This window comes from Mesoplodon bidens (assembly GCF_964165515.1).
Source record: "Mesoplodon bidens genome assembly, chromosome: 10".
In the NCBI taxonomy this organism is placed as follows: Eukaryota; Metazoa; Chordata; class Mammalia; order Artiodactyla; family Ziphiidae; genus Mesoplodon; species Mesoplodon bidens.
In genome coordinates, this window is record NC_138172.1 from 40,231,664 (window position 1) to 40,258,097 (window position 26,434).

At 40.9% G+C, this 26,434-nt stretch overlaps 1 protein-coding gene across 12 annotated transcripts in view; it reads left to right on the plus strand.

Annotated features, from left to right (window-relative positions):
* The window catches only part of MAP4 (microtubule associated protein 4), a 171,910-nt gene that overhangs the window by 50,739 nt on the left and 94,737 nt on the right, over positions 1-26,434 (plus strand). For all 12 annotated transcript variants that reach the window (XM_081245430.1, XM_081245429.1, XM_081245427.1 and 9 more), the window contains exon 2: positions 12,151-12,392. In XM_081245430.1, coding sequence (XP_081101556.1) covers positions 12,170-12,392 — 223 coding nt within the window. In that variant the 5' untranslated portion in view covers positions 12,151-12,169. The remainder of the gene's footprint in view (positions 1-12,150; positions 12,393-26,434) is intronic.

The following is a 26,434-nucleotide window of genomic DNA, read 5'->3' on the forward strand; positions in this document are numbered from 1 at the left end:
GGGATCTTCCTGGACCAGGGATCGAACTCGTGTCCCCTGCATTGGCAGGTGGATTCTTAACCATATCCAGAGTCTTTTGAATGACGGTAGAGTCAACATCCCACAGCGTAGCTGTTACTTCTGTAACTCCGTTCACATTCGATTTGGATTTCACTTCCAATGTTGCTCCTTTTTAGTTCTTTGCTGCACTTTTCGTTTTTGTTGACCAGTTCCCTCTTACAACTATCCTTTTTACAAAATGTCACATGGGTTTATCACTGGGAGACGAGGCAACACAACTGTTTGTGTATGAACTGAATAACAGATGCTCAGTGACCAGTCACTAACATACTTTATGATGTGAGAGGTCACTGATCTTGATGCACACCTGTTATTTATGTAGTGATTTGTGGACTGAAGAGCTAGCAGCAAATTTTGTGCTTTATGCAATTACTTACAGTTAATATACCATGGTAACTGGAACTTGAAACAGGTTGTTGAAGGACTCGTGTTATTTAGCTAAACTATGGTAATTGAAATTTGTGGATGTTAGAACCTTGCAAAGCAAGGACTGCCTGTATTTGTGACAGAGATTATATGGGCCTCAGAGTTTAAACAATTTATTATCTGGCTCTTTACAGAAAGTATTTGCTGACCTGCGATCTAAGTTCATAAGTTTACTTTTGCTTATAATTTTCCATTACTGTATTCTTGTCTGGTTTTGATATTGGGGTATATTACCAATAATCATATAGTAATCACTAGCAAATACCTAAAGCACATACAGTGTTCCAGGCACTGTTCTAACATTTTAAATATTAACAGATCCAGAAGTAGTTAATTCTGTTATCCCCAACTTATATTTGAGGAAGCTGAAGTAAAGAAGTTAAGAAACTTGCCCAAGGTCACATAGATACTAAATGGTAGAACCCAAATTTGAACCTCTGGTGGTCCAGTGTGGACCCCGGCCTCTACTACATTATACTTATATTGATATTAGTTTCATAAAATGAGTTGGGGAGCATTCTTTTTCTAATTTCTAGAGCTTGTGTTAGATCAGCACCTTAAATATTTAGTAGAACTTCTATATAACCCTTTGTAGGATATGTGTGTGTGTTTGTGTGTGTGTGTGTATTTGGAAGATTTAAAAATACTGTTTCAATTTCTTTAATTGATTTTGTACTGTTTAGGTTTTCTATTATATTTTGGATCAGTTTTTGTGATATATACTCTTAGGAATTGATGTTTTTTATCTGATCTTCAAATTTGTTGGCATAGTTTTATATTATCTTTTTTTCTCTCTCCTGCATTTGTGGCATTATTCTTTTTCCTTCCTGAAATTGTTCATTTGTGCCTTCTCTTCTTTTTTTGTCAGTCTTCCCAGTGGTTTGTTAACTTCATCAGTCCTCAAAGAGGAGTTTTGCTTTGCTGATCTCTTCTGTTTCTTTTTTTTTTTTTTTAAAGGATCAATCTTTTTTTTTTTAAAATATATTTATTTATTTATTTGGCTGCATTGGGTCTGCGTTGCTGCACGCGGGCTTTTTCTAGTTGCAGCAAGCGTGGGCTAATCTTCATTGTGGTGCACAGGCCTCTCATTGAGGTAGGTTCTTGCTGCATAGCACTGGTTCTTGGCATGCGGGCTTCAGTAGTTGTGGCACGCAGGCTCAGTAGTTGTGGCTCGCAGGCTCTAGAGCACAGGCTCAGTAGTTGTGGCACACGGGCTTAGTTGCTCCGAGGCATGTGGGATCTTCCCGGACCAGGGCTCGAACCCATGTCCGCTGCATTGGCAGGCGGATTCTCAACCACTGCACCACCAGGGAAGTCCATCCTCTTCTATTTCTTTGTGCTTTATTTTTGTTCATGATTTTATTTCCTTCCTTTGATTTTATTCAGATTTATTTTTATCTGACTCTTAAGATGTATGTTAACTAATTAATGTTTTTCTTCCTTCTCTAATATAAGCACTTAAGGCTGGAGACATTCTTGAATTCCCTCTTTAGATGTATTCCACAAACTTTGCTATATAATATTTTTGGTATTATTCAGTTCTAGTATTTTTTCATTTCTATTATGGTTTAACTCATGGGTTATTTGTAGTGTTTTAAAATTTCCTAATACATTAAAAAATTCAGGTTTTTATTTCTAACTTATTTATATGTTTCATAAATGTGGATTGTATAATAATTTTTAAAATATGAGACTTTATTTCCTAGTATACATTTATTTTAAAAAGAAAGTTTCATGTGTGCTAGAAGAGAAAGTGTCTTCTCCAGTGTACTCTGTAGTCCAGTAGTTGAAACCTGTATACTGAGTTGCTCAAAGCTTATATTGTATTTGCTGATTTTTGTCTACTTGACAAAAGTTGCTGGGAGAGGTATATTACAGTATCCCCCTATGAAGGAGGATTCATCTGTTTCTCCTCATTACTATCAGTTTTATGTATTTTTGCACATCTGTGTTGTTAGGTATGTACAAGTTTGATATTTAATATTGATAACTCTTAGTGAATTAAACGTTTTGTCATTTTATTTCTACTAGTGTTTTTTTGCTTAGAGTTGATTTTGCTTGATATTTATATACACCAATCTGGTATGCCTTTTTGTTACACAGTTGAATGTTTGGATCCACTTAACCAGCCAGTGTGTCCCTCAGCCAATGAGTGCCTTGACAAGGGTTACAGAAACCCGGCCCCCTTCCCTCATGGCGGCACTGACTCAGTGCTGCTGTTGTGCTCCACAGCTTCCCAGGGAAGAGGCAGAGAGGGGGACTCGGCTGAAACCAGTGCTGGCTCCCTTCCTTCTACATCTTTCTCCTGAGGGCACTCCCTCAATAAACCACTTCTATAAAAATCCCTGTTTCAGGCTCTGCTTCTAGTAAACTGGATCTAAAGCACCTACCCTCCCAACAAGGGAGAACTTTATCTCTTTCTAGTGTTAAGTTTTACAAACCCTGTTTTATGTTTCATTTTGATGAACTTTATCTTTAGTGTATTAGGTAGATTATTGCTTAATTCAGTAGCTCTCAATTGTGGGTGTCCTTCAGAATTAACTCTTAAAAACTGAAATTGCTCAACTCTGTCTCTGATTGATTCTGTTCCAGTGGCTTTTCACTTTTAACTCAGATCTTTTCCTCTATTTCAGGTAAAACGTTCAAAGTTATGGTAAATAATAACTTGAAAGATTCCTTTGACTTTTTACTTTGCTTGTTCAGTTTTCACTTAAAAGTATTGTTTCAGAGTCCAGTATTATTTCAGAGTCCAAGGCGGGCTCTGAAAGAGACACACATTGTAGATAAATAATTACAGAAGTATCAGCACAAATCCCTATCTCCTCTTAGTTCTATCTTCCATTTCCCCTCACTTTCACTGACATTTTCTACAATGAAGTGTGGCATACTGTGGCTCTGAACTTCAGAGAGAAACTTCACTTGTTGGAGAGGTTTTTTTTTTCTTTCTTTCTTTTTTAAATTTATTTTTGGCTACGTTGGGTCTTCACTGCTGCACGCGGGCTTTCTCTAGTTCTGGTCAGCGCGGGCTACTCTTCGTTGTGGTGCGTGGGCTTCTCATTGCGGTGGCTTCTCTTGTTGCAGCACACAGGCCCTAGAGCTTGCGAGCTTCAGTAGCTGTGGCACGTGGGCTCAGTAATTGTGGCTCGCGGGCTCTATAGCACAGGCTCAGTAGTTGTGGCACACGGGCTTAGTTGCTCCTCTGCATGTGGGATCTTCCTGGACCAGGGCTTGAACTGAACCTGTGTCCCCTGCATTGGCAGGCGGATTCTTTTTTTTTTTTTTTTCCGGTACACCGGCCTCTCACTGTTGTGGCCTCTCCCGTTGCGGAGCACAGGCTCCGGACGCACAGGCTCAGCGGCCATGGCTCACGGGCCCAGCTGCTCCGCGGCATGTGGGATCTTCCCAGACCGGGGCATGAACCCGCATCCCCTTCATCGGCAGGCGGACTCTCAACCACTGCGCCACCAGGGAAACCCGGCAGGTGGATTCTTAACCATTGCGCCACCAGGGAAGTCCCGAGAGGTTTTTCTTAAATAAAATAGTTCTCAAAAGCTAAGAGCTGATCAAGTGTGATTACTTCATCCAATTTCCCCAAGCCTAAGTAGCTTAAAATTCTATAATATATTTGTTACTCCTTGACAGAGACATGTGAGCTGATACTATAGAGATTTAAGCTATTTAATTATAAAAGTGATAGTAACATGATGGTGGTAGCTGATCTCTTGAACAAAAAACGATTTGTTTTTGTCACATTGCATCATGTTGTGCTTTTCTAAAAGCAGAGAGCTATTTTTGTTGCCCTGCCTAATAATGATAAGATGACCAGCATGGAGAGCTGGCTTGTCTGGTTACTCCTGGTTGGCTTTTTTTTCATGATTGCTCTGGCACGGGACATGTTTAGAAAGTAGGAGAAATGAGGTGAATATTCTTAATTACTGATGACCTTCCACCTTTAATCTGTTTATTCTTTTTTTTCTTTGAGGTTTTTTTTAAAAATTAATTTTTATTTATTTATTTTTGGCTGCATTGGGTCTTCGTTGCTGCACGTGGCTTTCTCTGGTTGCGGCGAGTGGGGGCTACCCTTCCTTGTGCTGCGTGTGCTTCTCATTGCAGTGGCTTCTCTTGTTGCGGAGCATGGGCTCTAGGCATGTGGGCTTCAGTAGTTGCGGCACGCGGGCTCAGTAGTGGTGGCTCACAGGCTCTAGAGCACAGGCTCAGTAGTTGTGGCGCACAGGCTTAGTTGCTCTGCGGCATGTGGGATCTTCCCGGACCAGGGCTCGAACATGCGTCCCCTGCATTGGCAGGCGGATTCTTAACCACTGCGCCACCAGGGAAGTTGCTGTTGATTCTTTTTCCAGTTCTGACTTTTTGTAGCTGTGGCATCTCTGATTAATTTCAGATTAGACATGGTTTTTATTAACTTCCATTTACCATTTTAGAACTATCTGTTTAGTTATCCCCTTCATTTTGTTGGCTTTTGCTGTTTCGGCCCATGTTCTGTATAAAGTAATCCACTCAGAGAAGATATACACATCACTTAGACATGGTCTTTCCCCTTTGGGACCTAGTAGGTTATAGGAGCTGCTAGTATATTCAGCTCTCTACAGTATAGATCTGACTGTACTGTTTGTTACAATAGAAGTATAGACGATGTATTCGTTCTGAATGGTACTGGGAGAACCGATTCTAAAAAGGAATCAGAGGAAAGGTGATAGGATGTGGACCTCAATTTCAAGACTAACAAGGAGGAAGTAAAGAGAATTTGAAGTGCAGAGAGCAATATGAGCAAGAGTACACAGTGATAAAGTCAGTGGTCTGCTTGTAAAATGGCAGCTGGTCCCATGTGACTGAAATTTAGGGAGCCCCAAGTGGAAAACTGCCGATGATTGTAGTAGGTGGTAGGACTGGGTCTTCTAGGATTGTTTGGCCTTGATATCACACTACTAAGGAGTTTTGTTTTGTTTTTAAGTAGGCATTGGGGTCCTTTTAAATCAACTGATATGTTTTCCTGATATTAGGAGTCTTCCCAACTGCCTTCATCCTTTAAGAAGAAAAGGTAGAGCAAAAAAAATTGATTTTGAAGTATAGTGATATCATTGTGTCAAGTTAAAGCAGAGACTGTAAAATTCCAAGATTTTGCCAGTTTCGTCACACCCTGATCTGTGTCTGGTGTTCACTGGGTCTCCTCTTAGCCTGATCCTCAATCCCGGTTTCATTTATAAGTGATTCATTTTCTCTGATTCTTTTTTTGTCATCTGTTAAAGTGAGGGAATTGGATCCTAGATTATTTGAACTGGTGTTTTTTAAAAAGCCTTTAGAAATCTTAAGGGTTTAGAAATAATTTATGGGTAAGAGTAAGCAAACTCTGAATAACTTTTTATCTGTTAGACTGAGGTTAGACTAACTGGGATGAAAGTGTTAAAAAATACTTTCTCTTTTTTCAAAATTTGGGGGCATTAGGTATTGAGAATCATCTTAAGTTTCGCTCTTCTTTTAAAAAAATTGAGATAAAATTGAAGATTTGGTCTTGAGGACAGTTATAACAGAAATGTAAGTGCTGTGTCATTGTCATCTCTTGTTTTGGCGCATATAACTGGACTTAAGCAGACATCATGCCATCTGTATCACATGGCTAACAGTGGGAGGTATCTAGTGTAGATTCTTCTTCTTGGGGAAATAGATTCAAATTCACTTGGATAGAAATGTGGCAGGTGCTTGTTTAGAGATCCAAAATGCATTCAGTCAGGACCGAATCTAAGCTGCCTGGATAGTCCCTGTAAGTAAGTAAGCTAGGCTTTAAGCCTTGTGCTGCAAGGTCTTGGGTATGTGAATATGTGTGTGCATGTGTGTGCAGTGGTTTTTTTTTTGTTTTTTTTGTGTGTGTGTGTGCAGTGTTTTTATACTTACAGGACAGGGCTTCCTAAACTAGCAGTGGGAAAAGGAACACTTTGTTTTGGGGACTACATGGAAGTAATGTGTATCAGTGTGTTCTTTCATATAGGAATGTCACTGGTTGATGGCCTCAGCTATTCTAGTAATCAAGGGCTCTCTCCTGTTGCTAATCCTGTGATGAGCAGGACAAATGGTGGTGATGAACAGAACCCCGCTGAGCCTGGAAATTCCATCACTTGGTCATAGTACAGCTGTTGTCCTTGTAGTGGGTAGGGAGGCACCTGGGGGTGGAAAGTTAATATATTCGACAGGGGGTTTGGAGTTTATTGCTTAGGACAGTCAAGATGTTGCTGAGCTGTCTGTTGCTGTTTCCAGTCTGGTTCTGGGGAGGAGCAGCAGAAATTTAGCTCAGCTTCAGGGATTATAAGTGCCTGTGAGCTGTATAAGGACCCCTAGAGGTCCTTAATAAATATTTGGTTTTACTTCGAATGAAATACTGTTTCACTTGAAAGTATAAATCAAGGTGTTCTAGTTAAATAAATTAAAAAGAGAACACAGCCTCCAGACAAATAAGGTTCTGCTTGATATGTAATAGGCCTCTGAAAGAAATTCATTAAAACAAATCTGAGGAATAAAGTCCCCATTTAGTAACTGAAAGCTTGCTAGGCAAACTAAAAAAATCTCATGTTGAATGTGAAATCTTTATGATGCAGACTATACCTTTAAGCATGTCAGATTATAAATGGTCTCTGGGACTGTTTGGGATGCTGGGTTTCTTCCAAGCTTGAGGAACAAGCCCTGCATTTTTGGCCACAGCACTGTCCTGGGATAACAGCTTAGTGCTGGCTTCAGAATTCTCTGTCATGGAAAAAAAAGTGTAGAAGAAAATATTAGCCCACATATCTTTACAGTTCTGTGTCTTGTCCATAACTCACCCCTCCACCCCACCCCCACCCCCCAAACAAAACAGAATATCCATCATGGGTACAATTTAAGTGGGTATTATGAACAGTCTCCTACCTTTAAGAATTATTATTAAATGTTTCTTTTTTAAATTGGTTATTTGGAACTCAGAATACATTTTCCTTAGATAAACAATGTTATAAATGATAATTTTGGTTCTAAACTAGTCCCAATTACTGAGAAGAAAGTTTTCTTTCTTTTTTCTAAAACTGACAGGCAGTGTTTTGAAAGGTGTTGAGCTTGCCTTTGGCATTGTCACCTCCCTTTCTCTTACCTCCTAGGGTCTCTGGGCCCACATACCTTCTCCCTACTTTGGTACCTTATCCAGGTCTGCTTTTTTCCCTGAAATATTCCATGTTGCTCAATTATGTCTCTTCCTTTTTATCCTAAAACCAGAAACTCAGACACTTCCAATGGAATTTATCTCTGGGGTTAGGAGGAAAGCTACTTGATAACTAAACTCACATAAGGTGGAATGATGGTCCTTCAAGGGGTGTATGTCCCTTTATTGCCCCCTTTAAATGGTGAAATAGGATTCTGTACTTTTAAAGAGAATGCTGGCTGCTGCATTGAGTGAATCTTGGTAGAAGTTTGGCTAATGTGACCAAGTGAAATGAAAATATTACAGTGGTTATGAAAAGTGTGTGAGTATGTTGGTGGGAATTAGGCTTCTCTTCTTCCTTTTCATGAGTTTTCTTCCTCCAGTTTAGTTTCAAAGCAGCACCTTTGGTCAGGGGCGGGGATGCGGGGAGGTTAGTAAGGGAGGACAGAGGCAACAACAGGCCATTTGCAAACTAGAATGCTAATTTCTCATCAGCCAGAATGAGCACAGATCCCAACTGAGTGACTATAGATATGACTGACCTAAAATTTTCACAAGGACTTCTGGGAGTTTGAAAACTTGCCCATACTTCTGTGCATTTAAGTTAGATATGAACACTATTTAATCTGTATAGACCTAGAAAATATTTTTAGTTCAGTAATTAATTCCGGAGTTTGTGATCTGAAGAAAACCATACAACAGAGAAGGCACTTGTGATCTCATTATGTATTCTTATTTATTCTTTATGAGCACATAGCTATTAATAGTAAAAGAATAGTCAAGAGGCCAAAATTCTCTTCTGTGCTTCATCATCATGTCCTGTCATTTCCTCTTGCCTTGGTTTACCTAGGTATTTTCAAAACGTTCTCACCAGATAGTCTCACATCAGGCATGAAGTCAGAATGAAAGATCAGATGTCCAGAGTGCTATGCTTGAAAACGGTACGCTCTTGGTGCCTGGTTAAATAATATGGGGCTTATTTTCTGGCAGAGTGGTGTCAAGTCTCCTTTGATGTTAGCCAGAACTGGGTGGAGTTTCTTAAGCTCCAGTCAGATTTGCTCAAGCAGGCACTGTGCACTGTGTAGTTGGTTTTTAGTCTCTCCCTTTGCCGAAAGGCTTTTTACCTTTTAATAAACCTGAACCCAGTTATAACTGAGAGTACTTGATGTATAAAATAATAGTCACACAGAGGATCTATATGAATTTTGTTTGTTTATTTCTAATTTAAGTGATGAAACTGAATTATAAGTAGCTTATAGAATAGTCAACCTCAAGAATCGTTTAACATACCACTCTCATTTTACAGCCTAGGGAACTCAGCCCCGGAAGGTGACTCACTCAAAACGATAGTGAGAATCAGACTGAACTAGTGAAGCATGGAAACTTCTTTAACCGGCTTTCGTTTCTTGCCTCCTATCAACAAATCCATTTAAAGTTAACAGAACAGGGAACTATATTCAGTATCTTGTAATAACCTATAACGGAAAAGAATCTGAAAAAGAATATGTATATAACTGAATCACTTTGCTGTACACCTGAAACATTGCAAATCAACTGTACTTAAATTTAAAAAAATCCAAACTCAGTTAATTTTCTCTATTATCTATACAAATAGAGGAGGGAAAGCATAAATAGTCAATGAGAGAATTTTTTTTAAAGTAGATACTTCTCATTAACAAGGGTATGTTTTTGAATTTTCCTGTATATCCAGATTTGAGAAGAACACTGTGTCAAATCCGTTTGTCCATAAAATACATAACTAAACATTTTAAGGCATGAATAAATATTGTGACCTTAAATGATTCCGTTAAATGTGGGATGACATTCAGTCATGAAGTTATTAAGATCAATTCTGGAGCACTTGCAGAACCAGCTTAACAGATCTGTAGAGCACCTAAGGAATTTATTATACTTACACATATTTTAGAATAGAATAACTATAAAATTGAGTAGTCTTCTCTTTAATTTATTGAAAACTGGGGCTTTTTGGCTAAAAGCCAGTATTTTCACTTCCACTAGCTAGTATTGCTTTTACAGGGTCATTTTCCGTAAGTAGATTGTGTGTGTGTGTGTGTGTGTGTGTGTGTGTGTGCTTAAATCATACTTCTATTTATATGTGATGACATGAAAAGAATAGCTAAACTGTTTTGAGATACAGATACTTGGTGGTTGGATGCATGTACTGGGAGCCAAGTGACCTTCCCACTTCCAGCTGTCTAATTTTCTATCAATTTTACCCTCTTAGGCTGAATTTAAGCTGCTGTTCATATTCCATGAACCACATGTCAGCCCAGAAAATGGTTTGGGAGGTTGGGAGGCGGGGAGGAGGGGAAAGATTACAGTGAATAAAAAGTTGCCCTTTGAGGGCTTCCCTGGTGGTGCAGTGGTTGAGAGTCCGCCTGCCGATGCAGGGGACACAGGTTCGTGCCCCGGTCTGGGAGTATCCCACATGCCGCGGAGCAGCTAGGCCCGTGAGCCATGGCCTCTGAGCCTGCGCGTCCGGAGCCTGTGCTCCGCAACGGGAGAGGCCACAACAGTGGGAGGCCCGGGTACTGCAAAAAGAAAAAAAAAAGAAAAGAAAAAAAAAAGTTGCCCTTTGAGAATCTGCACTCAGATAAATGAGGTTTAAAATGTATTGCTGGGCTTCCCTGGTGGCGCAGTGGTTGAGAGTCCGCCTGCCGATGCAGGGGACACAGGTTCGTGCCCCGGTCCGGGGAAGATCCCACATGCCACGGAGCGGCTGGGCCCATGAGCCATGGCCGCTGAGCCTGCGCGTCCGGAGTCTGTGCTCCACAATGGGAGAGGCCACAAGAGTGGGGGGCCGGCGTACCGCAAAAAAAAAAAAAAAAAAAAAAAAAAGAATTGCTGGTTTTGTCTGTATTTTCACCAGTGTCATAAATTAGGAAAAGTCTGAGAAGATTGCATGAAGTAAGTGTCATAATTACATATTTCTAGGACAAATAAATCTGTTGGGCTCTTATTGTATGTTGTTAAAGATGGTACAGGTGTTCCTTACAAGTTCTCTTTGACAATGAAACTGCTTAATTATAGACATTCTTTATTGTTTTTTGTTCATAACAGCTTTCAAAGGCTAACTGGTAATAATAGCTATCATAGATAGAAAAGGGAAAAGCAGTTCCTCTTTATGGAACCCTTTGACATATGTCAGGCCTTTGCAAAGTTCTTTATTTTTATTTTATTTATTTTAGTCTTGGCTGCGTTGGGTCTTCGTTGCTGTGTGCGGGCTCTTCTCTGGTTGCGGCGAGTGGGAGCTACTCTTCCTTGTGGTGCGCGGGCTTCTCATTGTGGTGGCTTCCTCTGTCGTGGAGCACAGGCTCTAGGCGTGCGGGCTCAGTAGTTGTGGCTTGCGGGCTCTAGAGCACAGGCTCAGTAGTTGAGGCTTAGTTGCTCCGCAGCGTGTGGGATCTTCCCGCACCAGGCTTAGTTGCTCCGCGACATGTGGGATCTTCCCGGAGCAGGGCTCGAACCCGCGTCCCCTGCATTGACAGGCAGATTCTTAACCACTGCTCCACCAGGGAAGTCCCCCATATACTTTTTTTTTTTTTTTTTTTGCCGTACGGGGGCCTCTCAACTGTTGTGGCCTCTCCCGTTGCAGAGCACAGGCTCCGGCTGCACAGGCTCAGCGGCCATGGCTCACGGGCCTAGCGGCTCCGCGGCATGTGGGATCCTCGCGGACCAGGGCACGAACCCGTGTCTCCTGCAAAGGCAGGCGGACTCCCAACCACTGCGCCACCAGGGAAGCCCCCCCATATACTTCTTAATTTCAGGTTATGTTTAAAAATTGAAAGCCTGGTGTTCTGCAAAGATGCTAATGTTCGAGACCACAGAGAGGGACTGCCTCCCCTAGGTAATTCAGAGAACATTGTCTGTATTTTTCATGCCAGCAGGGAACTAGTAAGAGTAGTTCAGTTGACAGAGCCATGTCCAAGTGATTCATGAAGCACTGCTTACCCCTACAAGATAAGGTCCATATTCCTAGTCCCTGGTAAAGAAAAGTGACTTCATTTGCCTGATAGTAATGAACCGTTTTTTTAAAAAAATGGGAATATAACCTAATCTGACCTCCTTTTTTTAAAGAATTATTCTGTGACATGATTTGGAAATTAAGATAAATGGAATAGTTGAAAGGTTTTTAAGACTTGAAATCAAAAGACCTGATTTGAATCTTACTGGCTGTAACCTTGGATAAATAGAGGGGTTTTTTTGCACTTCATTTTTCTTATTAATGAAAAGGACAAAATGGCACTTGCTCTATTTACCTCCCAGAGATGCAAGAAAAAGTGTTTACCTTGGGTAAGACTGTTACGGAGCTGTGATTTTCTAATCTATAAAATGGGGGAGGCTCTTTTAGCTCTAAAATTTTAGATTTTAATTCCTTTTTTGTTTAAAATGATGACAAGAGTTTCTAGGAATGTTTTTCCCTTTGCAGTTCTCATCATATGAAACATTTTTTCCCCCTTAACCAGGCAGTTGCAGTGGTGCAGAATGGCAGACCTCAGTCTTGCAGATGCATTAACAGAGCCACCTCCAGAAATTGAGGAAGAGATAAAACGGGACTTTATTGCCACCCTGGAGGCAGAGGCCTTTGATGATGTTGTGGGAGAAACTGTTGGAAAAACAGACTATATTCCTCTACTGGATGTTGATGAGAAAACCGGGAATTCGGAGTCAAAGAAGAAACCATGCTCAGACACTAGCCAGGCTGAAGGTAAGTAATTAAGCCAGACTGGATAGATAGGTTCAGAAAGTAGATAAGGGATTACGCTTTGGGTCATAATCTTAGAAACCTTTGAGGAAACTGAACTGAGTTTTTTAGTATAGGCTAGTAACTTTCTCTTTATCTAAATTTCTTGGAAACCAAGGAGGTAGGTTCATTACCCTTCAGTAGAGTATGTGTTCTTGAAGCTGTAGATTACTCTTAACCCTAAAGTTTCTTCTATAATGTCTCAATGGCTATATAATTTGCCTCTTAATTTCCTAAATTAAACTGTCTGCTGTGCCTTTTCTTTGAAAGTAGCTTTGTAAAGTTAGATACTTTAAATTCTGTATTTATACCACGACAATTTGGAACAGAGTTAGATGCCACCTGTCTTTGAGAGTAATCCTAGGTCAGGATTAAAAAATGGGTTAAACCCTTTAAAAGAGATTTGCTGTCTTTATATATTGCTGGGTCAGATTTGCTAACATTTGAATGAGGATTTTTGCATCTATGTGCATGTGGGGTATTGGTCTGTTGTTTTCTTGTGAGGCCTTTGTCCGGTTTTAGAACTGAGGTCATGCTGACATCATAGAATGAGTTGGGAAGTGTTCCCTCCTATTCTGTTTTCTAGAACAGTTTGTGTTGAATTGATGTTTTTTTCTTTAATGTTTGACAGACTGTCAGTGAAGTCATCTGGATCTGGAGTTTTCTATGTCAAATTTTTAACTAGGAATTCAGTTTGTTTAAGAGATACAGAACTGTTCAAGTTTTCTTCCTTTTCAAGTGAGCTTTGGTGTTTTGTATCTTTCAAGGAATTGGTCTATTTCCTTTAAGTCATCAAATTAATGGAGATAAAATTATAATATTACCTTATTCTTTTAATGTCTGTAGGATCTCTTGTCATATCCTCTCTGTTTTCAATTCCTGCTTGTATCTTTTAATATTTCCTTCCTTCTGCTTACTTTTAGTTGATTTGCTCTTTTTCTAGTTTTTTAAGGTGGCAGCTTAGATAATTGATTTGAAACATTTCTTTTCTAAAATAAGCATTTTTTTTAAAATTGAGATATAATTGACATAAAACATATTAGTTTCAGGTATACAACATAATGATTCAATATTTGTTTTTATTGTGAAATGATGACCACAAGTCTAGTTAACATCCATCACCACATATAGTTATGAATTTTTTTCCAATTGTGATGAGGATTTCTAATATCTACTCTCTTAGCAACTTTCAAATATAGTACAGTGTTATTATTAACTATAGACACCACGCCATACATTGTATCCTCAGGACTTATTTGTTTTATAACTTTTTTATTTTATTTATTTTGACTCCTTTCACCCATTTGCCCACCCCCACCTCTGGCAACCACCTAAAATAGGCTTTTTAAAAAAAAATTTACTTATTTTATTTTTGTCTGTGTTGGGGGTTTGTTGCGGTGCATGGGCTTTCTCTAGTTGCGGTGAGCAGGGGCAACTCTTCATTGCAGTGCGCGGGCTTCTCATTGTGGTGGCTTCTCTTGTTGCAGAGCACGGACTCTAGGCACGCGGGCTTCAGTAGCTGCAGGATGTGGGTTCAGTAGTTGTGGCTCGTGGGCTCTAGAGCTCAGGCTCAGTAGTTGTGGCACACGGGCTTAGTTGCTCTGCGGCACGTGGTATCTTCCTGGACCAGGGCTCGAACCCATGTCCCCTGCATTGGCAGGTGGATTCCTAATTTACTGTGCTGCCAGGGAAGTCCCTGAATATTTTTTAAAATACTGTTTTAACTCCAACATTGGCTTATTATATATATTTCTTTTAAAAATTGTTTTATATTTGACCTAGAGTTTACTGTGTATGTCAATTTCTTCCAGTTTGCCTTCCAGTAATATTCTACCATTTCATGTATAGTGTAAAATTCCATGCAAAATAGTAAATGTCCAGTTCCTCTGTCATTTTTTGTGTTATTGTCATACATATAATTTGACTTATGTTAGTTACTTACCTTGTTACTATTTTTGCTTTAACTTGTCAATTATCTTTTAGAATGAATAAAAATATGGGGAAAATATACCTTTAATTTTTACCATTTTGGGCATTCTTCATTTCTTTGTATAGACCCAAATTTCTGTCTAGCACCATAGTCCTTCTGCCTGAAAAACTTGTAACACTTCTTCTCTTATAGTACAAACCTGCTTAGCAGTGAATTATCTCAGCTTTGTTTTATTTGAAAAACAAACCTTAAGTTTTGGAAGGTACTTTTTGCTAGGTGTCCTATTCTGTGTTAGTTTTTTCTTTCAGTAATTTAAAGGAAAATTAGTTGTCCTACTTGCATAGTTTCCTATGAGAAATCTGTTACAATCTTGATCATTGTTCTCCCCTCACCCCCGCCACCTTCAAGGCTATCTTTATCTTGGGTTTTTAGCAGTTTGAATGTGTTGTGTTTAGGTGATATTTTGTTATTTGTCCTTCTTGGCTTCTCTGAGCTTGATCTGTGCTTTGCCTCTTTCTTTCTCTCTTCTCCTTCTGGGATTCCAGTTACATTTTTGTTAGATTTTTGAGTATTGTCCCACAGTTCTTGGATGCTCTATTTTGGGTACTTTCTTTTCATCTATCTTCAAATTCCTTGATTTTTTTCCTGGTTGCGTTGAGTCTAATGATGAGCACTCAGTGGCATTCTTTATCTTTAATATCTTTACTGTTTTTAACTTCTAGCATTTCTGTTTGACTTTTAGAGTTTCCATCTCTCTGCTGAAATTATCCATCTGTTAATGCATATTTCTATCTCTTCCACTATAGACTTTAACACATTAATCATAATTATTTTAAATGTCCGGTAATTTGAACATCTGGGTCATCTCTCAGTCTGATTATTTTGTCTCTTTATTGTTTTTTTCTGGTACTTTTTATGTGTATCTTAATTTTTGAGTGAATGCTGGACCTCACATGTAAAACAGTAGAGACTGAAATAAAATATTTATGCCTGGAAATGAGTGTATGGTCAGGCCACTCAAGATGGCTGTTCTCTTGCCCTCTGTACATTCCCTTCTCGACCAGTGCCTGCTTCACCTGTACCCTACTCACATGCCCAAACTTCCTACACTCTTGCCCCTGCTCCAGCTGGTGATCGTTTTTATCAAAGGCGTAATGAGGGGCGTGCCCCTCTGCTGGTTTCCCTGGTAACTAATGAACCCACCTGACATAATTCTCTTATAACTGGTAATCCTATGACTCCCTAACCCCTGCCGGCAGTGAAGACTGCTACCATGTCCTGCCTGCTGTCTGCCACACATGGTGGGGTGTTGCTCCAGGACCTTGCTTCAGCTGTGTAAGGTCCCCCATCCATTACACCGTTGATGTCTCTGTTGCTGACTCTGGGCTTTTTCTTTGATTTTAGAGCTGGGCAAGCACAGACCTTGTAGGCCTGCGAGGTACAACCCAACAATGGGCAACTCTTTTCTTTTACTAGTTAATTAATACTTTCAAAGGGTTAAGTCAATTTAGGGCACGGCTGAGCTAGGGTTGGGCTTTGTTGTTGCTATGATGGTCTTCAGTGCACTACTGGCTTCAAATTCTTCCATTTCTGGTGCGTAGAGTAGGGACTGGGATGCTGGAAAGCTTTTCTCAAAAGTTCTTTTCTGGGGCTTCCCTGGTGGCGCAGTGGTTGAGAGTCCACCTGCCGATGCAGGGGACATGGGTTCGTGCCCCGGTCCGGGAAGATCCCACATGCCGCGGAGTGGCTGGGACCGTGAGCCATGGCCGCTGAGCCTGCGCGTCCGGAGCCTGTGCTCTGCAACGGGAGAGGCCACAACAGTGAGAGGCCCGCGTACCGCAAAAAAAAAAAAAAAGTTATTTTCTCAAAGTTCTTGTTCCACTCCTAGCTTTTGGCCCTGCTGTGCACCTGTGCCTCAGGAGGATTTCTCTCCATGCTCTCCTCTCCCTTATCAGAAGAGGGATACCCTGGTAGTGGGCAGGAGTTTTTTTATTTTTGTTTTTTGGTCTTGGTTTAGGCTCAGGCCTGTGTGCATGCATCTTGTGGTTGAGTCTTTTTCTCAGTCATATTATCCCTCTTACATGGATGGTGTTTTCAAAAGGTATTGGCATAGGATCCTGGGCTAGGGCTCTTTCTGGCTCCTCCCCTAGGGTAAGAGGGGGTTTTCTTGTTAACTTCTTCCCCAGCTGCAGTGGGTCTTCACCCGGGCCCTGGGGCTGACAGGGTTTGATACTCCTCCCCCAGCAGCTTAAAGCTTCTGTTTGCCTAGGAGAGAGGAGTCCTAGGGCCCAGGGCTTCTTGCCTTTGCTTTTAGTGGCAGCTTTTTCCAGGTCTGCACCACCTAGAGCAGCTCTCTGGTCCCCCCTCTGCCTCCAGTCTTTCTAACCTGCAAGTGGGTATGAACTCCTTTTGTGTCTGTGGATCCCAGGGACCCTTTACTCTCATGCTAGCCTTCACTTAGCCTTTAGCAAATCGTTAAACTCTTTAGTTGAATTCTTCTCACCTGCTTGCATGGCACATGAGACACAGGAGAACCATTGCTTACCTCACATATCTCCTTGAGGGGAATGTCTTTCTTTGGATTCCACACTACTTGGTTGCCCTGAAACCTCAGCTCTCTGGTGAGTTCGTTTTTGTAGTTGAGTTGTAGTTGAGTTCGATTTTGTAGCTGATCTGGGTTTTTTGTTGTTGATAGGGTGGGAGTGACATTTCTTCTGGCTTTCTGTAGCCTGAGTGGAAGAGGAACTCCTGCTTCTTTTATATGTGCTTTATTTGGGGGGTGGAAGGGTAACCACAAGTGATCAGAAGAAATATTATTGAGAGTTTAAAATCAAATTATATCCGTATAAATATTTACTCTGAGAAAAAAATTGGATTCGTTAATGGAAAATGGAAATGTCTGTTCTCTTTTAATCCGTAACGGTCAGTGGAGTTATTTGTCCTTTGATTAACCTAAAAGGAACACTTTAGTTGGAAGAAAGGAAATGGTACAGAGTAAATATTTTAATAACTTGAGTCATGGCTAAGATACTCTTCCCATCCACATTAACTTACCCTCATCAGTCATAGGTGGAGGAAGCTTGCTCCTTTTCATTTAAAATCTTCCTTTAGCTGTGTGTGGCTCCTACCACCTGGGACTCAGCTTAGGTGGGTGAGGATAATGAGATAGATGGTAGCAGTAGATTTTCTCGTGGTTCATCTTGGGTGACTTGATCTATGTACCCTGAACTTGACCCAAGAGGAGGAGAATTTTTTTTTTTAGGAGTTTATTAATTAATTAATTTATTTTTGCTGTGTTGGGTCTTCGCTCCTGTGTGAGGGCTTTCTCTAGTTGTGGCAAGCGGGGGCCACTCTTCATCGTGGTGTGCGGGCCTCTCACTATCGCGGCCTCTCTTGTTGAGGAGCACAGGCTCCAGACGCGCAGGCTCAATAGTTGTGGCTCACGGACCTAGTCGCTCCACGGCATGTGGGATCTTCCCGGACCAGGGCTCAAACCCGTGTCCCCTGCATTAGCAGGCAGACTCCCAACCACTGCACCACCAGGGAAGCCCCGGAGGAGAATTTTTAAGAAACTGTTTTGCTTATAAAAATTATTAAATTTTTCCTGCTGATATTTTTAATATTTGAATAACCTGTAATTAACCTTCTTAACCACTGCGCCACCAGGGAAGCCCCATCACTGGTGCTCTTGATATGATTTTACAACAGGCTAACTTAGGCCAACTACTGGAAATTTATCAACCAGCTTCCTTCATCTAGATATAGAAAGGTTAGTTAAGTGGGTTACACATAATGGAACTCTCTGGGCAGTGGTATTTTTATTTCTTTTAATTATTATACACCTACCGTAATTGCCCTTAGCTTTAAAATGAGAGAGAAGGAAAGTGAGACTGGCACTTAGCACAAAGTAGGAAATGTTGCTTTTTTCCCCCCAGGTATAGTTCTTGCCCCAAACCTGGAAAAAATGATTTCTCCAAGAAACTATGATATTTCAGGTTTACAGTGTGGGTGCTAGGGATACCTTTTCTGTACTATATTCTTTCCCATTTTACCCCCATTTAGTTGTGAGTCTACAAGTATTTTCCCATAGCATTGCCGCCATAAAATACCTAAATAGGGCTTCTCTGGTGGCGCAGTGGTTGAGAGTCCGCCTGCCAATGCAGGGGACGTGGGTTCGTGCCCCGGTCCGGGAAGATCCCACATGCTGTGGAGCGGCTAGGCCCATGAGCCACGGCCGCTGAGCCTGCGCGTCCAGAGCCTGTGCTCCGCGACGGGAGAGGCTACGGTGGTGAGAGGCCCGCATACCGCAAAAAAAAAAAAACAACCTAAATAGCCAAATACCTAGAAATGAAACTGTTTTTAAACTTCTTCTAAAAATGCCTGTCTCCTTGGGAAACAATTCTCAAGATACTTTTTCAGAACATATGTATTACTTTTTTTTTCCTTCAGAAATGTTATCTTCCTAATACTTGTTCATTATCAGCTCTGTATGGCTCTGTTTTCAAGGCTAGGAAGACAAAAGACAGAAGCTTTCTCTCAGCTGTAACAGTATAACCTCTGTCACTCTTGTTCATTCAAAACATTGTCACAGATGTTTGAATGAACATCTAATACATTGTTGACCCTTAAACACAAATAGTTGGCAAATTTGTGGGTAAGCCACTTAATTTTTCTGTACTCCATGTGCTTAGATAGAGCACTTATGATATTGAGAGGATACTTACTCCCCAACATTCCAGGAGGTTTTTGAGGCTAAGAACTTATTTCTATAGAATGTTTTAATCTTAGGACAGTGGTTCTCAAAGTGTGGTTCTTGGACCAGCAGTATCACTTGGGACCTTGTTCAAAATGCAATCCTTAGGCAAACGCTGGGGATAGGACTTAGCAATTGGCTTTTTTTAAAAATTTATATTTATTTATGGCTGTGTTGGTTCTTCATTGCTGCACGCGGGCTTTCTCTAATTGGGGAGAGCAGGGGGCTATTCTTTGTTGCTGTGCGCAGGCTTCTCATCGCGGTGGCTTCTCTTGTTGCGGAGCTCAGGCTCTAGGCGCGTGGGCTTCAGTAGTTGTGGCACGTGGGCTCAGTAGTTGTGGCGCGCGGGCTCTAGAGCGCAGGCTCCCTAGTTATGGTGCTCAGGCTTAGTTGCTCTGCGGTATGTGGGATTTTCCCGGACCAGGGCTCGAACCCGTGTCCCCTGCGTTGGCAGGCGGATTCTTAACCACTGAGCCATCCGGGAAGTCCCAGCAATCTGTTTTTTAAACAAGCCCTTGCAAGTGACTTGGATGCATGTCCATGACTGAGAAACTTTGATCCTGGAGAAAGGTCCTAAGTAAGTCCTGGGAAGGATTATAACTAGATACTACAGAACTTTTCCTTGTTCAACTGACTGGGGCTTTCTGTTGTGGAGCTTTGTAACTACCTTCATTGGCCACCAGAGGGCGATGTTGGTACAAGCCTGACTTTTACACAAGAAGGAGGCCATGCATTGAGACCATGCTGAAGCCTCCCCATTTTGCCCAAAGCGCACTCACTGTGTGTCTCTTCTTCACAGCACACGTGCCCTCTCACCTTCTTCCTACTTCCCTTCTCTGCCAAATTGATTTGCCAGTGGTGGGACTCTGAAATCCCACTGCTGGGAAAGAGAAGAGATTGCAGGAGAAGAGATTAAAAAAAAAAAAACGTAAATTTCAATATCCTTATATCTCAGAGCAAGTGATTAGTTTAAAAAACTTGTGTTGTTTTCAGTGCTGTATGTATTTAGCTGAGAAAGTTTTCACTTCATGAAATAGGAGTCTGTCCCTCTGGGATATCAGAAAGAAGACAGTATAGCACCTTTCGAATGAGGACATACCCTACTGCGTATGTCCAGTAGGGTACGTCTAATCATTTCCAATTATTAGAGCCCAAGCCTTATCTCCAGAGAAGTATGCAAAGCTTTTTCCTACTCTAAAACCTAATTGTTTTTATGTTGTAATGTTTTTATTCTTCTCTTCTGAGCGTAGATTTTGAGATCGTTAGGTGTTATGTGTATGGTAGAATCTCTATCTCCCTTTTATTTTCTTCTAACCTCCTTGTGTTGCTTTTATTTTATTCTGGTAAATTGCTTATTTCTTAGTCTTGCAGTTATTACCTAGTCTGGTAATGTCATTTAAATGGGTTTTATATAAGGCAAAAGTAAATTAATTTCAGTGTTCTCTTGAGGTTACTTTGTAGTTTAGTGATCAATCTACAGTCAACAATCTATAATTGTTCTATAGGTAGGTCAATATAGTTGATCAATCTACAGTTAAACAACAATGAGAAGAATAATAGTTAACATGTACTTAACACTGTGCAATTGCCACGGTGCTGCCTCCAGTGTTATTGTGTTTAGTCCTCTTGGTGACCATGGGAAGTAGATATTATCCCGTCTTTCAGGTGAGGCTATTCAGGCTTAGGGAGCACAAGGGAATTGCATTTGATCATTTAGTTTATAGTGACAGAACCACAACCTGAACCCAGATCTTTTTTTTTTTTTTTTTTTTTTTGCGGTACACGGGCCTCTTACTGTTGTGGCCTCTCCCGTTGCGGAGCACAGGCTCCGGATGCGCAGGCCCAGCGGCCATGGCTCACGGGCCCAGCCGCTCTGCGTCATGTGGGATCTTCCCAGACTGGGGCGCGAACCCGTGTCCCCTGCATCGGCAGGCGGACTCTCAACCACTGTGCCACCAGGGAAGCCCTGAACCCAGATCTTATGATTTTTAAACCCCATGTTCTTTCTGTGAACCCTTACCATCTTCCTGAATGCATACTTTCTGATTGATTTAATGTCTCATAGATAACTATTTTTCAAAACTAAATGTTCACTTATTTAGATCAAAAGGCAGAATTATTAGACCTATAAACATTATGTTCAGGAAATGTAAATGGGAGTCTTATTTGCATAAAGAGCATGTACTTGAGGACTCTGCTACTAATTCATATGAATTTATAAAATCTTCCGCTTTCCTAGACAGCTATTTCACATCTTCTCTCTGTTCAGACCTCCAGCACTTGCTTTCCTGTTCATATTCTCAGTTGATGCCTTTTAGAACAGATAATCAGTAAACTCAATCAAAAGAGAGTTTATGCACCCCCCCATCTCCTAAACTACTTTTATCTGTGCCCTTTACTCTGCTATTACTTTTATTGTCATGAGTGAACTGCTCATGCTCTCACTCAAGGGTACTGCTATAGCAGTTGTCTCTTCTGTCTCCTGCATCATCAGTTCCTCTCTTCAGCTGGGCCATTCATCAGCATCAAACATACAATAATTTTTTCCTTCATAAAAAATCCTATCTCAATCTATGTCTATCTCATTTACTTTCTTTTATTCTGTTCCTTCTTTGAAAAAGGTGTATCTACTCCCTAATCCCAATTCCTTTCCTCTCATTCTTTCTTCTTTTTACAAAAATATTTATTTATTTATTTGGTTTTTCTGGGTGTTAGTTGAGGCTCACCAGCTCCTTAGTTGTGGCACGCGAACTCTTAATTGTGGCATGCGAACTCTTAGTTGTGGCATGCATGTGGGATCTAGTTTCCTGACCAGGGATTGAACCTGGGTCGCCTGCATTGGGAACGCGGAGTCTTAACCACTGCACCACCAAGGAAGCCCCCCTTTCATTCTCTCTTGAACCCACTGCCATCTGACTTTAACCCACACCATGTCACCCAGCTGCTCCTTTGAAGGTATACATTGCCAAGGATGAATCCAGGATGACTCAAGGTTTTGGCCTGAGCAACCAAAAGGAAGGAATTGTCATCTTGTAAGATTGGGAAGGCTGTAGAAGGAGTAGATTTTGAGGGAAAGGTAAGAATTTCAGCTTATCTGATAGTGGAGAAGATACCTAGTCGAGAGCAGTAGGCAGCTAGATAAGAGAGTCTGGAATTGAGAGGAGAGTTCTGGGCTAAAGATACATATTGGGAGGTTGATGATAAAGCATTGGCTAAAGGTGGTCTTCTACAAAAAATCCTTTACGAATGGGTTTAGATGTAATCTTCCAAGAACATTCCCTGACTTCCCTCTCCCATCTTCTCCCACAACCCCCTTTATCTTTTCGTCTTCCCCTTGGTAAGTGCCTTTCTTCCCTGAACCTTCCTTTCTCATGGCACTTGTAAGGTCATAGTTAAGCTATTTGTTGTCTCACACTTAAGCTACTCTAGAGTAGGGATAGTGTTTTGTTTATTTTTATATTCCTGCAGAATGACACATTTAGGAAAAGCAAAGAGGCACAGAATAGTTTAGAGTTTACCAGCAACCTCAAGTTGCACAGTGATAAGAAAACAGAGGTCAAAATGACAAGTGAGACAAGTGACAGGGTGGAACATGGAGAAGCACATCCAGTGACATCATGCAGAGTTTCACAGTCTGTGGGGAGATAAGGTGGGACTGGGAAACATGGTCAGATATGCGTTAAAGAGAGATCACTGCTCTTGGCACATGGTAGATATACAATCATTGCTCGTTAAACTGAATTGAAGTCATTTTATCTGTTATTGAACTAGAATCATTTTGTTCAGGTTTGGGTTATGTTAATGTGCAGACTAGCAAGTAATGAATGTCTACAAACTAAAGTGGTAGGTCTTGGGACTTCCATGGTGGCGCAGTGGTTAAGAATCCGCCTGCCAATGCTCAACATCACTAATCATTAGAGAAATGCAAATCAAAACTACAATGAGGTTTCACCTCACACCAGTCAGAATGGGCATCATCAAAAAATCTACAAATAATAAATGCTGGAGAGGGTGTGGAGAAAAGGGAACCCTCTTGCCCTGTTGGTGGGAATATAAATTGATACAGCCACTATGGAGATCAGTATGGAGATTCCTTAAAAAAGTATAAATAGAACTACCATATGACCCAGCAATCCCACTACTGGGCATATACCCTGAGAAAACCATAATTCAAAATGAGTCATGTTACCACAATGTTCACTGCAGCTCTATTTACAATAGCCAGGACATGGAAGCAACCTAAGTGCCCAATGACAGATGAATGGATAAAGAACATATGGCACATACAGACAATGGAATATTAGCCATAAAAAGAAATGAAATTGAGTTATTTGTAGTGAGGATGGACCTAGAGTCTGTCATACAGAGTGAATAAGTCAGAGAAAAACAAATACCGTATGCTAATACATATATATGGAATCTAAAAAAAAAAAAAAAAAAAGGTTCTGATGAACCTAGGGGCAGGACGGGAATAAAGACGCAGATGTAGAGAATGGACTTGGGGACACGGAAGGGTAAGGGTAAGCTGGGATGTAGTGAGATAGTGGCATTGACATATATACATTACCAAATGTAAGATAGATAGCTAGTAGGAGGCAGCTGCATAGCACAGGGAGATCAGCTTGGAGCTTTGTGATCACCTAAAGGGGTGACATAGGAAGGGTGGGAGGGAAATGCAGGAGGGAGGGGATATGGGGATATATAGCTGATACACTTTGTAATACCACAGAAACTAACACAGCATTGTAAAGCAATTATACTCTAATACAGATGTTAAAAAAAAAAATCCGCTTGCCAATGCAGGGGACATGGGTATGATCCCTGGTCTGGGAAGATCCCACATGCCACGAAACAACTAAGCCCGTGCACCACAACTACTGAGCCTGCGCTCTAGAGCCCGCGAGCCACAACTACTGAAGCCCGCGTGCCTAGAGCCTGTGCTCCACAACAAGAGAATCCACTGCAATGAGAAGCCTGCGCACCACAACAAAGAGTAGCACCCACTCGCTGCAGCTAGAGAAAGCCGTGCACAGCAACGAAGACCCAATGCAGCCAAAGATAGATAGGTAGATAAAAAATAAATAAAAAATGGTCCACATAAAAAAAAAACCCTTAAATTTTAATTTAAAAAGTTTCTGTAACCAAAGGCTCCTAAGCATTAACTTGGTCCAGAGGAGATTTATCATCACAATTATCAATACTAGTAGTACCCAGTTGATCACAGTTTTTTTTTGACAAATTATTAACAACCATAAAAGTTGAATCTGATTGGAAATGTTTTTCTGATGAGATTATGGGGACTATTAATTTCCTTGATTAGACCATAAATCTGGATAACTATTTTTTGTTAGGATGGAAAGGTTTTAACAATATTTAGTCCTATTGTTTTTATAGATAATAATAGCCGAAAAACCTTATTCACTCAGCTAAGTATGTGGGAATGGAAGCTTTATTGTGGTAATATCTTTAAATCTTTGAGTTACATGCTAAGCATTCCATAACTCAGTATTATTAAACATTATGACCCCTTTGAATTCTGGAAAAGCAAAGAATTGAGAACTACCTAACCTGGAAAGGATTTGTTAGTCATTAGATAATTCACTTTGTTTAGGGGTTTGCTTTTGTTTCACAGATGTGTGATAGTTTCTTTCATCCACAGAGGAAAATGACATATTTCTTTTTAAAAGTCTCCTATTTGCCGTATCAACATTGTTTCGCTGGGTGACATTTATTCTCTTTGAACATGATGCCTTTCTTTTTTGGTAGTAGTTTTCCTCAGTTGTTTGGCAATACTTGAGATTCCCTGTGATAACATGACTTTTCTACCACATGCCTCTGGCAGGGGTGTGGCAGTGCTGCCAGGCGTGGTGTGGGGCTCCTCCCCCCCAACTCCTCTGGGTATCACCATTCACCCGTTGGCTTCCTCTTGTGCCAAAGCATTCAGTCTCTGTTCCCATCTTGGGTTTGGCACAAAGGTGATTATGGTGGGGTGAGGGAAGGAAAGCATGGGGGAAGTGGGGACTGACCTGACAGCTTTTAACTGAGTCCCATCATCGCTGCTGTCTCTAAGCCTAGAGTACCTTGGAGTCCTGTTTTCCTGTGCCTTCTTTGGGCTGGGGTTTCTCCTTAGTGTGGTCTATCTGCTTCATTTTCTTGGATATTCCTTGTAATTTCTGCTCCGCTGGGGGGGGTACCCTTCTTGATTTCTAGATCTTTTATTACTTAATTTTTTTAGCAATCTTTCCTGCTGCTTCTAACTGCTTGTGATACTATGTTGAAGCTGGCCTGTGTGCTTCAGTTGGCTATCTATCCACTATTTAAGGTGCTCAGTTAAAACAGGACTTTACATCTGTGAAAGTCTTCCTTTTTATCCCCATCTCTGTTTCCCTGCACTCCATTCCTTAGCAGTTACCAGTGGTGTTTGGTATATTTTTTTCCCCACACCTTTTCTGATTATTTATGTGTGTTGTATGTCTTTTTGTGAACTACATACCTAAAATGGATTCCTTTTTTTAAAAAACATCTTTATTGGAGTATAATTGCTTTACAATATTGTGTTAGCTTCTGCTGTATAACAAAGTGAATCAGCTATATGCATACGTATATCCCCATAACCCCTCCCTCTTGCGTCTCCCTCCTACCCTCCTTATCCCACCCCTCTAGGTGGTTGCAAAACACGGGGCTCATCTCCCTGTGCTGTGCAGCTGCTTCCCACTAGCTATCTGTCTTACATTTGGTAGTGTATATATGTCATTGTTACTCTATCACTTTGCCCCAGCTTACCCTTCCCCCTCCCCGTGTCCTCAAGTCCATTCTCTACCTCTGCGTCTTTATTCCTGTCCTGCCCCTAGGTTCATCAGAACCATTTTTTTTTTTTTAGATTCCATATATATGTGTTAGCATATGGTATGTGCTTTTCTCTTTTTGACTTACTTCACTCTGTATGACAAACTCTAGGTCCATCCACCTCACTACAAATAACTCAGTTTCATTTCTTTTTATGGCTGAGTAATATCCCATTGTATATATGTGCCACATCTTCTTTATCCATTCATCTGTTGATGGATACTTAGGTTGCTTCCATGTCCTGGCTATTGTAAATAGTGCTGCAATGAACATTGTGGTACATGACTCTTTGAATTATGGTTTTCTCAAGGGTATATGCCCAGTAGTGGGATTGCTGGGTCATATGGTAGTTCTATTTTTAGTTTTTTAAGGAATCTCCATACTGTTCTCCATAGTGGCTGTATCATTCCCACCAACAGTGCAAGAGGGTTACCTTTTCTCCACACCCTCTCCAGCACCTAAAATGGATTCTTGAGT